The sequence below is a fragment of the Macrotis lagotis genome, chromosome 3, assembly GCF_037893015.1.
Source record: "Macrotis lagotis isolate mMagLag1 chromosome 3, bilby.v1.9.chrom.fasta, whole genome shotgun sequence".
NCBI classification, from domain to species: Eukaryota; Metazoa; Chordata; class Mammalia; order Peramelemorphia; family Peramelidae; genus Macrotis; species Macrotis lagotis.
The window spans coordinates 176,538,386-176,553,177 of record NC_133660.1 but is presented as its reverse complement, the minus strand read 5'-3'; the positions used below and the strand labels follow the sequence as shown (position 1 = coordinate 176,553,177).

Genomic DNA, 14,792 nt, shown 5'->3' with positions numbered 1-14,792 from the left:
ATATCCCATGAATAATATAGATGTGTAAAATGATATCTCAGACAAGAAAAAAGCAAAGAAAAAAGTAAGAAAGATAAATTTAAGAAAAAGTAATCTTCCTTGAATCCTGTGGCAAAATATCATGACAGAATTTATGATTTACTTCTTGCTCCATTCTTATAGACAGATCTACAGAGTAACTTCAGGCAAAGGAATAGAGAAAACAGTTTAGAAAAATCAAAAGCATTTTATATGATTTTAAAGAAAAAAGATTATTTTGTATCTAATTTGATATTTATATTACTGGAAATCCCCTCAATTCTCAACTAATAATAATTGAATGAGAGATTAAATAGGTACTTCAAGTGCTGCAACAGGACAACTGGATCCCAGATATAGATCTTGTGCCAAATTGAAATCATTAGTAAACATGGCAAGATGGCCAGCTAACAGATTGTGATCTTCTATTCCCTGTAAATAGAAATGAATATTAGTCTATTTCCTGTAAATAGAAATAAATGTCAGATGTACTGGAAAGTAGATTTTTTATTTAGTTATTTAGTTAGTTGTTTTAGATTTGTGTTGTTTTGTTTTGTTTTGTTTTGTTTTTGCAAGGCCCAAGGCCACACAGCTAGGGAATTATTAAGTGTCTGAGACTGGATTTGAACTCAGGTCCTCCTTCCAGGGCCAGTGCTCTATCCACTGCACCACCTAGCTGCCCCTAGATTTTTTTTATTTTTTAAAGTACTTTTATTTTTTCCAATTACATGTAAAGACAATTTTAAACATTTTTATAAAATTTTGAGTTCCAAATTTCCTTCCTCCCCCTCTCCCTGGAATGTAAACAACCTGATATAGGCTATAAATATTCAATCATGTAAAATATATTTCTGTGTTAATCAAAAAAGAATGAAACGAATGAAAAAAAGAAACAGAACAAAAGAAAAAACAAAAAAAATTTAAAAGTGTAAGCAGTATGCCTCAATCTGCATTCAGGCTCCACCAGTTCTTTCTCTGAATGTGGATAGCATTTTCCATCATGAATCATTTGGAATTGTCATGGATCATTGTATTACTAAGAAAAGCTAAGTCAATCATAGCTTATCATTGCATCATGTTGTATTGTGTATAGAGTTCTCCTGGTTCTGTTCATTTCATTTTGCATTAAATTCATGTAAGTCTTTCCAGGTCTTTCTTACAATCTGCCTGTTCATCATTTCTTAGAGTACATAGTATTCCAGTATATTCATATAACACAATTTGTTCAGCCATACCCCAACTGATGGGCATCCCTCATTCTCCAGTTCTTTACCAACACAAAAAAAAAAGTTGCTTTAAATATTTTTGTACATGTAAGTTCTTTTCCCTTTTTTATGATCTCTATGGGATACAGTCCAAGAACTGGTATGGCTATATCAAAGGGAATGCACAGTTTGATTGCCCTTTGGTCATAGTTCCAAATTCCACTCCAAAATGGTTAGATCAGTTCATATCTCCAATAAGTACATTTAATATCCTAATTTTTCCACATCTTCTCTAACATTTGTCATTTTCTTTTTCTATCATATTATCCAAACTGATAAGTGTGAGACAGTATCCCAGAGTTGTTTTTAATTTATATTTCTCTAATCAATAGTGATTTAGAGCATTTTTTCATATGACTATAGAGAGCTTTGATTTCTTCATCTGAAAACAGCCTATTTATATATTTTTTTTTGTTTGCAAGGCAATGGGGTTAAAAGACTTGCCTAAAATCACACAGGTAGATAATTATTAAGTGTCTGAGGCCACATTTGAATTCAGGTCCTCCTGACTCCAGGGCTGGTGCTCTATCCACTGTGCCACCTAACTGACCCCATTCATATCCTTTGCTCATTTATCTACTGGGGAATGACTTGCATTTTTATTGAGAAATGATGCCTTTATCAGAGACCTTTGCCATAAAGATTTTCTAGCCTTCAGCTTTTCTTCTAATCTTGGTTGCAATTGCTTTGTTTGTGGAAAACATTTTAATTTAATGTAATCAAAAATATCCATTCTTTATCTCTTAATGTTCTCTATCTCTTGTTTAGTCATAGATTCTTACCTTCTCCATAGATCTGCCAGGCAAATTATTTCTTGCTCTCCTATTTCTAAACCATTCCATGCTTATGGTATCACCCTTAATGTCTGAATCACATACCCATTTCAACTCTGTCTTGGAATACAGTGTAAGGTGTTCATTTCTATCTAGTTTCTGTCATTCTGTTTTCCAGTTTTCCCAGAACTTATTTCAAATAGAGAGTTCTTATTCCCAAAGCTTTGGGCTTAAATGTTAGATTACTATGGTCATTTACTATTGTGTATAGTGTGTGTACCCATTCTATTCTACTGATCCACCACTCTATTTCTTAGTACCAGATAGTTTTGATGACTGCCACTTTATAATAAAATTTTAGATCTGGTATGGCTAGATCACCTTCATTTGCAATTTTTTTCATTAATTTTCTTGATATCCGTAACTTTTTGTTTATCCAGATGAATTTTTTTATTATTTTTTCTGACTATTAAATAATTCTTCAAAGTATTTTATATTGTCTGTTATTATTTTAAATGGAATTTCTCTATCTTTTCCTGCTAGAATTTGTTGTTCATCTTTCTCAAGAGGCTTCTTTATTCCTCATCAATTTTTGCTAACAGAGTAGTATCATCTGCAGATCTGAGTTTGTTTATATTTCTACTAACAATCTTAATTCTGTCTTTTGACTCATCCAACCTGCTATTTCATATGATGTAATCTTCACATAAATTAAATAAATGTAGTAACAATATATAGCCTTATCATGCTACTTTTCCAAGCTTAAACCAGTCATTCTTTCCATGTTCAGTTCTAACCTGGTTTCTTTACCCATATACAGGTTCCTCAGGAGATGAAGTAAGATGATCTGAAATTCATATCTCTGAAGATTTGCTGCATTTTATTGTGCAATCAATAAAGCAGTAGGTGTTTTTCTGGAACTTCCTTGCTTTCTCCATAATCCAGTAAACACTAACAATTGAACCTTAGATCCTCTGCCTTTTCAAAAATTAGCCTTGCTCTTCTGGTAATTCTTGATTCAAGGATTGTTGAAACTTAGTTTACAAAATCTTAACCTTGCTGGAATGTGAAATGAGTGCAATTGTTTGATAATCTGAACATTCCTCAGCACTGCCCTTCTTTAGGGTTTACTGGCATATTAACAGCATTTACTAGGATTTTAAATAGCAAGATGAGCAGAACCAGAAGAACACTGTATACCCTAACAGCAACATGGGGGTGATGATCAACCTTAATGAGCTTGCTCATTCCATCAATGCAATAATCAGGGACAATTTTAGAGTACACACGACAGAGAATACCATCTGTGTCCAGAGAAAGAATTGTAGAGTTTAAACAAAGTCCAAAGTCATTATCTTCACATTTTTTTAAGTGTCTTATGGGGACTTCCAGCCCAGATGACAGAGAGAAGACAGGCACTGTGTTAAGTGCTCCTGATATCCTCTCAAAAATAACATGAAAGAAACCTCTTAACAGAAAACCCAAAAAAAAGAAGTTAGGAAAAGAACACCTACCAACAAGGTTTGTCTCAGGGGACCAAATTAGGAGTGGAGACCACAGGGCTGGTGCAGGGACCACAGTCAGAGGACTGGCAGAGGCTTAACCAACTTTAGCCAAAGAATCTTTGACCTGGGGGAGGGGAGGTCTGCACCTAGGAAATCATCCAGCTAGGTGCAGGACCGGAGCTCCATACTTTTAAGGAAGCCTTCTTCCAGGAACAGTAGCTACCGCACCCACCCCCACCTCCTCAGGCTCAGGTGTGGACTACTGAGGCTGGCTTTGTCCCCCAAGGCCCAGTCCATTGTTCAAGGTCAACTCAAACCCTGCTGCCCCTCCTCACTCCCTACAGGACTGGGAGAGGGCTTCAATCACTCCAGAGAATCAACCAGCGCTCCTACTGGCCGGCCCTGGCAATTACTAAGTCAAGTGAACAGAGCCTCTAGGATCTTCAAAAGCAAACCTCTGAATGTAAAAAAGAACAAACAAACAAAAAAAAAGGGGTGACGGGGTAGCTAGGTGGAGCAGTGGATAGAGCACTGGCCCTGGAGTCAGAAGGACCTGAGTTCAAATGTGACCTCAGATACTTAATAATTACCTAGCTGTGTGGCCTTGGGCAAGTCACTTAACCCCGTTTGTCTTGCAAAAAAAAAAAAAGATAAGGAAGAAAACTATGTCCTCCTAAGAGGTACCATAGACAATAAAGTAATTTCAATACTAAATATGTATACATCCAATGGTACAGCATCCAAATTCTTAGAGGAGTTGATAAAGCTACAAGAAGACATAGACAGCAACCAGTGGGAGACCTCAATCTCCCACTCTCAGATTTAGATAAATCTAATTATAAAAAAAAACAGGAAGGAAGTTAAGGAGGTAAATAGACTGTTAGAAAACTTAGAAATGATAGACATATGGAGGAAATTGGATGGGAATAGAATGGAATATGCTTTCCTTTCTGCAGTACATGGCACTTACACAAAATTTGACCATGTACTAGGGCACCTAATAATCAATTACAGAAAGGCAGAAATAGTAAATATATCTTTCTCAGATCATAATGTAATAAAAATCATATGCAATATTGGGCAGGGAGATATAGACCCAAAACTAGGAAACTAAAAAACATCATTTTAAAGAATGAGTGCATCAAACAACAAATTATAGAAAGAATTAATTATTTCATCCTAGATAATGATAATAATGAAACAATATACCAACCTATGGAATGTACTCAAGGCAGTTGTCAGGGGAAATATTATATCTTTATTTTATTTTATTTTATTTTTTTAGGTTTTTGAAAGGCAAATGGGGTTAAGTGGCTTGCCCAAGGCCACACAGCTAGGTAATTATTAAGTGTTTGAGACTGGATTTGAACCCAGGTACTCCTGACTCCAGGGCCGGTGCTTTATCCACTGCGCCACCTAGCTGCCCCCTATATTATATCTTTAAATGCTTACATGAATAAATTAAGAGAAAGAGGAAATCAATAAACTAAATATGCAACTAAAACATTAGAGAAAGAACAAATTAAAATCCCCAATTAAATACCAAATTATAAATTCAAAAAAATTAAAGAAGAGGGGGCAGCTAGGTGGCGCAGTAGATGGAGCACCGGCCCTGGAGTCAGGAGTACCTGGGTTCAAATCTGGCACCAGACACTTAATAATTACTTAGCTGTGTGGCCTTGGGCAAGCCACTTAACCCTTTTGCCTCGAAAAAAATCTAACATAAATAAATAAATAAACAAACAAACAAATAAATAAATAAATAAATAAAATTGAAAGCAAAAAAACTATTGTACTAATTAAAAAAACTAAGAGTTGGTTTTATGAAAAAAAACCAATAAAATTGATAAACCTCTTGTCAATTTGTTTTAAAAAAAGAAAGAAGAAAACCAAATTGCTATTATCATAAATGAAAAAAGTGAACTCACCACCAATGAGAAAGGAATTAAAGTAATAATTCAGAATTATTTTGCCCAACTCTATGCCAATAAATTTGACAATCTAAGTGAAATGGACGAATATTTACAAAAAATATAAGTTGCCCAGGTTAAATGAAGAGGAGATTAAAAACCTAAATAACCCTATCTCATAAAAAGAAATTCAACAAGCCATCATTGAGCTCCCTAAGAAAAAATCTTCAGGGCCAGATGGATTCACAAGGGAATTCTATCAAACATTTAAGGAACAATTGGTTCCAATTCTATATAAACTCTTCGAAAAAAAAAAAAACAGATGAAGACAGAATTTTGCCTAACTCTTTCTATGACACCAATATAGTGCTGCTACTTAAATCAGGAAGAGTTAAAACAGAGAAAGAAAATGATAGACCTATCACCCTGATGAATATGGATGCAAAAATCTTAAATAAAATCTTGGAAAAACAATTACATGTTATCACTAGGATCATATACTATGGCCAAATAGGATTTATCCCAGGAATGCAGAGTTGGAATCAATATTAGGAAAACTGTCAGTATAATTATCTCAATAATAAACCTATCAGAAATCATATGATTATATCAATAGATGCTGAAAAAGCTTTTGACAAAATACAGCACCTATTCCTACTAAAAACATTGGAGAGTGTAGGAATAAATGGACTATTCCTTAGAATAATAAGCAGTATCTATCTGAAACCATCAACAAGCATTATATGCAATGGGAATAGGTTAGAGGCATTCCCAATAAGATCAGGGGTGAAACAAGGATGCCCATTATCACCACTACTATTCAATACTATATTAGAAATGTTAGCCTCAGCAATAAGAGAAAAAAAGAAATTGAAGGATTTAGAATTGGGAAGGAAGAGGCAAAACTCTCACTCTTTGCAGATGACATGATGGTATACCTAGAGAATCCCAAAAAAATCATCCAAAAAACTACTAGAAATAATTAGCAACTTTAGCAAGTCACAGGATGTAAAATAAACCCTCATAAATCCTTAACATTTGTGTATATGACTAGCAAGATACATCAAGAAAAACTAGAAAGAGAAATCCCATTCAAAGTAACTTCAGATAATGTAAAATACCTGGGTGTCTATCTGCCAAGGCAGACTCAAAGGCTTTTTAAAACAATTACAAAACACTTCTCACACAAATAAAATCAGATTTAAATAAGTAGGCAAACATCAACTGCTCATGGATAGGTAGAGCTAATATAATAAAAATAACAATTCTACCAAAACTAAACTACCTGCTTAGTGCCCTACCAATCAAATTTCCAAAAAATTACTTTAATACATTAGAAACAATTATAAGTAAATTCATATGGAGAAATAAAAAGTCAAGAATTTCCAGGGATTCAATGAAAAAAAGTGCAGATCTAAAATTATATTATAAAACCCTACCAGATCTAAACTTAAATTATAAAGCATCAGTCATCAAAACTGTCTGGTATTGGCTAAGAAATAGAGTGGTGGATCAGTAGAATAGGCTAGGTGCAATACCAGGAAATAATTATAGTAATCTGCTGTTTGATAAGCCCAAAGAGTCCAGCTATTGGGATAAAAACTCTCTCTTCAACAAAAACTGTTGAGAAAATTGGAAGTTAGTATGGAAGAAATAGATTAGACCAACACCTCACATCCTATACCAAAATGAGATCAAAATGGATACAGGATTTAGACATAAAAGATAGTATTATAAGCAAACTAGAAGATCAAGCAATAGTTTACCTGTCAGATCTTTGGAACAGAAAGGAGTTTATGACCAAGGAAGAGATGGAGAATGTCATTAAAAACAAACTAGATAATTTTAATTGCATTAAATTAAAAAGCTTTTGCACACACAAAAACCACTGTAACCAAAATCAAAAGAATAGAAAACAGTCAAATTTTCAAAAGAACAAGCCATTCTCCAATTGACAAATGATCAAAGGATATTAAAAGCAATTTACTGATGAGGAAATTAAAGTGATCCATAGTCATAAGAAAAATAGCTCTAAATCACTAATTATTAGAGAAATGCAAATTAAAGCATCTCTGAGGTACCACCTCATACCTCTCAGACTGGCCAATATGACCGGAAAGGACAATGATCAATGTTGGAAGGGATGTGGGAAATCTGGGACACTAATACATTGTTGGTGGAGCTGTGAACTCATCCAACCTTTCTGCAGAGCAATTTGGAATTATGCCCAATGGGCAACAAAAATGTGCATACCCTTTGATCCAGCCATACCATTACTGGGTCTATACCCTGAAGAGATTATGAAAAAGAGTAAAAACATCACTTGTACAAAAATATTCATAGTAGCCCTGTTTGTGGTGGCAAAGAAATGGAAATTAAGTGAATGTCCTTCAATTGGGGAATGGCTTAACAAACTGTGATATATGTGTGTCATGGAACACTACTGCTCTATTAGAAACCAGGAGGGATGGGAATTCAGGGAAGCCTGGAGGGATTTGCATGAGCTGATGCTGATTGAGATGAGCAGAACCAGAAAAACATTGTACACCCTAACAGCAACATGGGAGTGATGATCAACCTTGATACCAACAGGGCAACAATCAGGCACAATTCTGGGCTTTCTGAAATGGAGAATATCGTCTGTATCCAGAGAAAGAATTGTGGAATTTGGACTATCTCTAATATTTCATTTTCTCTTCAAGGATGTGATTTTTCTCTCAACACACTCAATTTTGACCAATGTATAGCAAGGAAACAATGTAAAGATTATCAGACTGCCTTCTGGGGGGGGGGGGGCCTGGGGGAGGGAAGAGAGGGAAATTCTAAAATTCAAAACCTTATAAAAACAATAGGTAGAAACATCTATTGTATTTATTGGAAAACAAATAAAATATTAATAAAAATAAATTTCCTTAGTTCAGTTGAAAAAAATTATCATCTTTACAGCAGTTGCACAGGTTCAGTGTTAAGCCTCCCTCCTCACCCATGCCACATAACTAATCAGCAGTCAAATCTTGTTGTTTTTAAGAAACTCTACTGAGTCCAGGATTCCTTAGTCCCATCTGTACTTCAAAATTATATTCCTATGAACTCATAGTGAAGGAAAATGGGGCAGGATATGAATAATTTAACTGAAACAATTAGGAAATGCCAGATGTTTTAAATCACAATAATTATTCATGAGCTTTGTTTAGACTTCTCATTTACAATGCTCTGCCACCTTTCTAGATTGTTCTTGAAGACTGTGCCAATGTAACTAGGGAGACTTGGTTTAAGAACTTTATCCAAGGATACTTAACAAGGATCCCACACCAACAATACTAAGACACTCACAGAAGCACTTTCTGTAGCATTTAACACAGGAAATCAAACAACAAACATTTATTAAGCATCTACTATATGCCAGGCTGAGTCAGGAATTCTCATCTTCCTGAGTTCAAATCTGACCTCAGATACAAGTTGGGTGACCCTGGGCAAGTCACTTCACTCTGTGTGTGCCTCAGTTTCCCTATCTGTAAAATGAGCTCAAGATAATGACAAACCATGCCAATGTCTCCTGCCAGGAAAAGCCCAAATGGAGTCATGAAAAGTATGATAGGACTTCACCACAACAAAATGTGCCCGGCACTGTGCTAACAAAATACAAAAACAAAAATGAGTATACAAAAACAGAAATGAAGAGACAGCTCCTGCCCTCAAAGAGCTTATATTTCGTTAGAAACAAAGTATGTGTACATCAACTGGGAAATGGTTGAAAAAAAACGTGGCATAGGAATGTAATTAAAGATTACTACACTGGAACTCCTTCTTTAACTTCTACTACCTAGAATCTTTGGCTTCTTTCAAAATTAGGTCAAGTGCTACCTATTTGAGACCTATCATTATCCTCTGCTGTCAACAACCTATCACCAAAATTATTTTATATTTATTTATTATGTATTTTATATTTATTTATTTATCCCAATAAAATGCAGGATCCTTGAGGGCAGTGATTATTTCAATTTCTTTCTCTGTATCCCAGGCACTTAGTGCAGTGCTTTTCATACCTTAGATGCTTAGTAACTGTTTTTGAATGGGGATAATAAAAAAGAAATTCTGAGAAATAGCCTGGAAAACTTGTATGAATTGATGCAGAGTGAAGGCAGAACAAGGACAGCAATATTTGCAATGATTATAATAATGTGAATGAAAACCTGTAAGATAAATGAATTCAGGTTAAACCCAATGGACATTACTGGTTCTGGATCAGTTGTGTCAAATTCAAATAGAAATGGATAGCTGCAAACACATATTGACTAGAAAACAATTTAACAGTACCTATATTATATGTTTATTTATTTGTTTGCAATTTTCCTATTACATTTAAATCTGGTTTAGGCCACTTGGTAGATTCACAGTCCACCTGTGGTGTATGATATTGTCAAGAGTTTGAAATCTCTGTTCTAGATTATAAATGATAAAGCACAGCTTCCAATCTCTTCTGAAGGGGCAAACACGGTCCTTTTTAGTAACACCCTTCCCCACATTTTCTATCTCCCCATGCCTTCTCTTGGTTACTCACAGTTATCCACTTCAATGACCTACACAAAAGCCTTTCTTCTGGCATTTTCTCAATCTTTCCCTTTTCATTTTCCCTAATTAAAATGTACCTGTTCTACTTATGGCAATCCCTCCAGGACTTATTCTCTTCTAAGTGGAAATAGATTTAAATATGATAAATTAATCTATGCTAATATATTGGGTAGCTGATATGTCCCTCTGAGGTAATCTATTAGCAGATGATAGAATGTTAGAGCTGAAAAGAATTTAAACCCACTATTTTATAGATGCAAATATTCAGGTTTAGAAAGATTATAACTCTCGAAAGGTCACACTACTAGATCTTGGATTTTCTAATTGCTAATTCAATACTCTCTTTCTACTAAAAAATACTTTAATCCAATTAAATTATACATTTTTCAAAATTTTCCTTAAGAAATAACCCCCAAGAACAACTAGGTGGAGCAGTGGATAGAGTACTGACCCTAGAGTAAGGAGGACCCAAGTTCAAATCCAGCCTCAGACACTTAATAATTGCCTAGCTGTGTGACCTCCCCATTGCCTTAAATAAATTAAAAAAAGAAAAAATAAAATTAACAAAAACAACAACAACAAAAAAGGAATAACCCCCAAATAAAAATTTCAGATAATTGGAGAAATGTAACTGGGCAGGATATCCTTTCAGGATCATCACATAGGCAATTCCTCCTTCCTGTTTACAGGGCTTTTCCTATATATTCTCATAACATATATAAACTACAATGACTTACTTTTATCTGTTCCAGTGACATCACCATTCCAACATTTCTAATTGTACGATATACACGGGTGGCAAATTCCACTTCCATGTGATGTAGACAGGCACTGCCCAATTCATTCCAAGCAGAAATTTCATTCAGAAGCTTGCATACTTCCCATGCTTCAGAAAATCTACAGAAGGCAGAAGAAATGTTTGTGTCCAGTTATGTCAGGGGAGGGTTGATGTCCCCTCAAATTTCTTAATATCTCAAGTTTTCAATCTCATCATCTCCTACTCTTCCACTCCACCTGGCACACAAAGGAATGGTCATACATTTGATTTCACCAACACCCAGAAGTTCTCTTTCACAATCAAAAATTCTGAAATTCCTTCAAGTAAAAGTTATATGAGCATATGAATATTTATAAAGAGAATTCTTCTTCAGTTACAGAATGGACCAGATAATCTGTTAAGTCTTTTCCAACTCTCAGATTCTGTGATTTTTGTAGCGTATATGGAGTGGCTTCAAGATAGCTAAGCAAGGAGAAAGAAGAAAGGGAGTGAATCCATATGTTAGCTAGTAGAACTCAAGGAGTACCTAAAACTTTGAAGGACTTAGGATAATTTTTTTGATTATTTTCTGATCAATTCATGTATCAAAAATATACACAATATTAGGTAATAATAACAGACTAGACAACAAAAGTAGATGATAATTCTCAATTAAATAAAAATAAGACTTACCTTTTTAGAATTAAAGTTTGCATCAGTATTTGTTTCAGCTCATTACTTTTTGAGTCTCTAAAACTGTTGAGAAAGCTATGGGTGCTAAGGTAGATATTGCTTATTTTTCCACTCTGTGTCTGGCAAGTTAATTCTCCATTATACAAGAGCAATGGCTTATGAGAAAAAGGAACTTTTGTGCCTCCTGCCAAGATTACCTTTGATCCTACATAATAAAATCAGAAAATTATTTTTAGAAGCTTTTATATCTACTCCTTACCCAGTGACTGATAAAAACAAAATACACTAATGAATATGTCAACATATACATGGAAATGTTCAACTTCAAATACTGAGAAATGTAATTCCCATTATCCCTCTTCTTTACATATATTTTCTTTTTAAATTTTTTTTTTATTTATTTAAGGAAGTGGGGTTAAGTGACTTGCCTAATGTCACATAGCTAGCCAAGAAAAGCCCAAATGGAGTCATGAAGAATAAAATAGGACTTGAGTCTGAATTTGAACTCAGGTCCTCCTGACTCCAGGGCTGGTGCTCTGTCCACTATGCCACTTAACTGCCCCTTTACATATATTTTCAATTTATGTATTGATGAAATATATAGCTAAGAAAATACAGCACAAACTATAGAAGGCATCTATTAAATGGAAGGCACATTTTTCTATGATTTGGCTACTTTCTAGCTAAACCTTTACTTTCTTCCTTTTACAGCATTCAAATTCATATTTAACAAATGTAGCTAAAATAACTGTTAGTTAAAAATTATCTATTTTCTACAAAGAAATATTTGGTAAAAGATTAATATTGGTCTTTATGGGCCATCAAAGGAAAAATCAAAAGAATTTTGTTATAAGGAAATCTTATCTCTGATGATGTCCCACATTATAATGAGACCTGGTAAATTAAAATAATTCATTGATATATTCCAATAGAAAGGTTAAAGAGTAATTCTGGTAATTCAGATTTTTATTTTATTTAAAAATTAAACCTCAACTCAATTTGATCATCAGTTTTAAAATAAACTTGTCATTTTTCCTTAATTTAAATATCATTCAGTAAGTACTAGCTCAATACATTGAACAAAGGCAAATTTATCAGGCTTAATTTGAAATTCTGATTCAAGTACTGGATACAAGACATATTTACTATAAATTAATTGAGTGATTGTTCAATAGCCTGAGGATTAATAATTCATACTGAAATTAAGACTGACACTGTAACATCATGTGTTTCAGTAACATATAAATGCAATGACAAGATTTTTTTTTGCAATAATATCCAGCTTTATCAAAAATATGTGTGAATTGAGCCATTCCCCAATGGTTAAGTGGTCAAAGGACATAAATCGGTACTTTTCCCAAAAAATAACAAATGTAATCCAACAATAACTATATAAAAGATGCTCCATATCACAAAAAGAAATGCAAATTAAAATGACCCTGAGATTCTATTTACATCCACTAAATTGACAAAGATGACAAAAAGCAACATTGGAAAATATTAGAGAAGTTATAGAAGTAAGGACAAGCATATAAATGTATTCTTGGTATAGCTTAAATTGTTCCAAACATTCTGATAATTTGGAAATAAACCCATAAAATCCCTAAAATGTGCCAAAAATATCAGGCAGACCCATACCCAGAAAAAGTCAGAGACAAAGAGATTCATAAACAGAAATATTCATAGCACCATTTTTTTTGTTGTAGTAAAGAGGTGGAAACAAAGTAGATACCCATCAAATAGTGAATAGCTAAAGAAACTGTAATAAATATAATTGGAATTGAATATTAAAGTCCAGTAAGAAATGACAACTATTAAAAATTCTGAAAGCTAGGGGAAAATTAATTTGAATTTATGATTCACAGTAAAATAAGCAATGATACCCTGAAAGGCCTCATAATTGATCGATCCAGTAACCAGTCAAAACTTTGGAAGACTGATGTTAAAGCACACATCCAGTTTCATGACAAAGAGATGACAAACCAGAGATGCAAAATCAGACATAAAGATATAGCTATGGGAAAGATTTGCTTTACTTGACTACTCTCATTTATTATAAGAGAAGGAATGTTTTTATGAGACAGTTAAGAGCAGCTAAAGAGAAGTGATAAAAATTGAAAAAATAAGAGCACTAATAAAATATTTTTATATTCCATAAGAGAAAACAAAAAAGTTCAGAAAGGAACATTAGGTCTAATTTTTATTGCTACTTTGTTAAATTTAAAATATATCTTAAAACAAAACCTTCATAAAGGTTCATGGTTTCACATCTAATTATACTTGTTCTTTGTGCATTGAAATATTTATTTTCTTTATGAGTAAAAAATTCATAATTAAAAGGAAAAAATCCTTCTCTATTACAGAGTAAGAAGGAAGGTAGAGAGAATTTGTTACAATTAAAATATAATTAAAAACAAATATAATTTAATTTTAAAAGAAAAGGAAAAAAGTGTTGGAATACATGGCATTGAGTATATTAATTAAAAAGAAATGATAGTACCTTGTATGGTGTCCTTGTGAAAGACATAAGTATGTACTTTATCATCATCATAAGCCACAAATACACCTTTATCCATTGACCAATTTTCCCAAAGAATACATTTGATGGTTGGTGGAAAATTTGGAATTTCATATACTGCATCAATTACCTAGAAAGAAACACATATTTAAAATATTCTATGAACAATTCATGTATAATTATTTTTGAAATCTCCAAATATTGCCCACATTTATTTTTTATCAGGACTTACAGGACAATACAGAAAGCCATCACTTTTATCATCAATGAAAGCCAACCTGGTCCCATTTGGATCTGGAAAAATCTTTCTAACACTAACAGTATGTCGATATTCATTCACATGTTGCCAGTCTTCAATATAAAAATAATGAATTACACCAGCCTAATAAAAAATAAAAAGCATGAATCTTTAATTTTAATATGAAACAACTCACAAAATAGTTTCTATCATTTGTCAACATAGGTTTGTTCTTATTTTTATGCCCAAAGGGCAACAAAAATGTGCATACCCTTTGACCCAGCAATACCACTACTGGGTCTATACTGTGAAGAGATGATGAAAAAGGGTAAAAACATGTACAAAAATATTCCTAGCAGCTCTGTTCGTGGTGGCAAAGAACTGGAAATCAAGTAAACGTCCTTCAATTGGGGAATGGCTTAGCAAACTGTGGTATATGTATGTTATGGAACACTATTGTTCTATTGGAAACCAGGAGGGACAGGATTTCAGGGAAGCCTAGAGGGATTTGCATGAACTGATGCTGAGTGAGATGAGCAGAAC

General features: G+C 33.7%; 1 protein-coding gene across 6 annotated transcripts in view; it reads right to left on the bottom strand.

The window, feature by feature from the left end:
- LOC141518002 (WD repeat-containing protein 19-like) overlaps positions 1-14,792 on the bottom strand; it is a 192,938-nt gene that overhangs the window by 91,936 nt on the left and 86,210 nt on the right. For all 6 annotated transcript variants that reach the window (XM_074229620.1, XM_074229621.1, XM_074229622.1 and 3 more), the window contains 5 exons: positions 14,244-14,393; positions 13,994-14,141; positions 11,494-11,698; positions 10,781-10,940; positions 340-450 (listed from right to left, as the gene is read on the bottom strand). In XM_074229620.1, the coding sequence (XP_074085721.1) occupies positions 340-450; positions 10,781-10,940; positions 11,494-11,698; positions 13,994-14,141; positions 14,244-14,393 (774 nt within the window). The remainder of the gene's footprint in view (positions 1-339; positions 451-10,780; positions 10,941-11,493; positions 11,699-13,993; positions 14,142-14,243; positions 14,394-14,792) is intronic.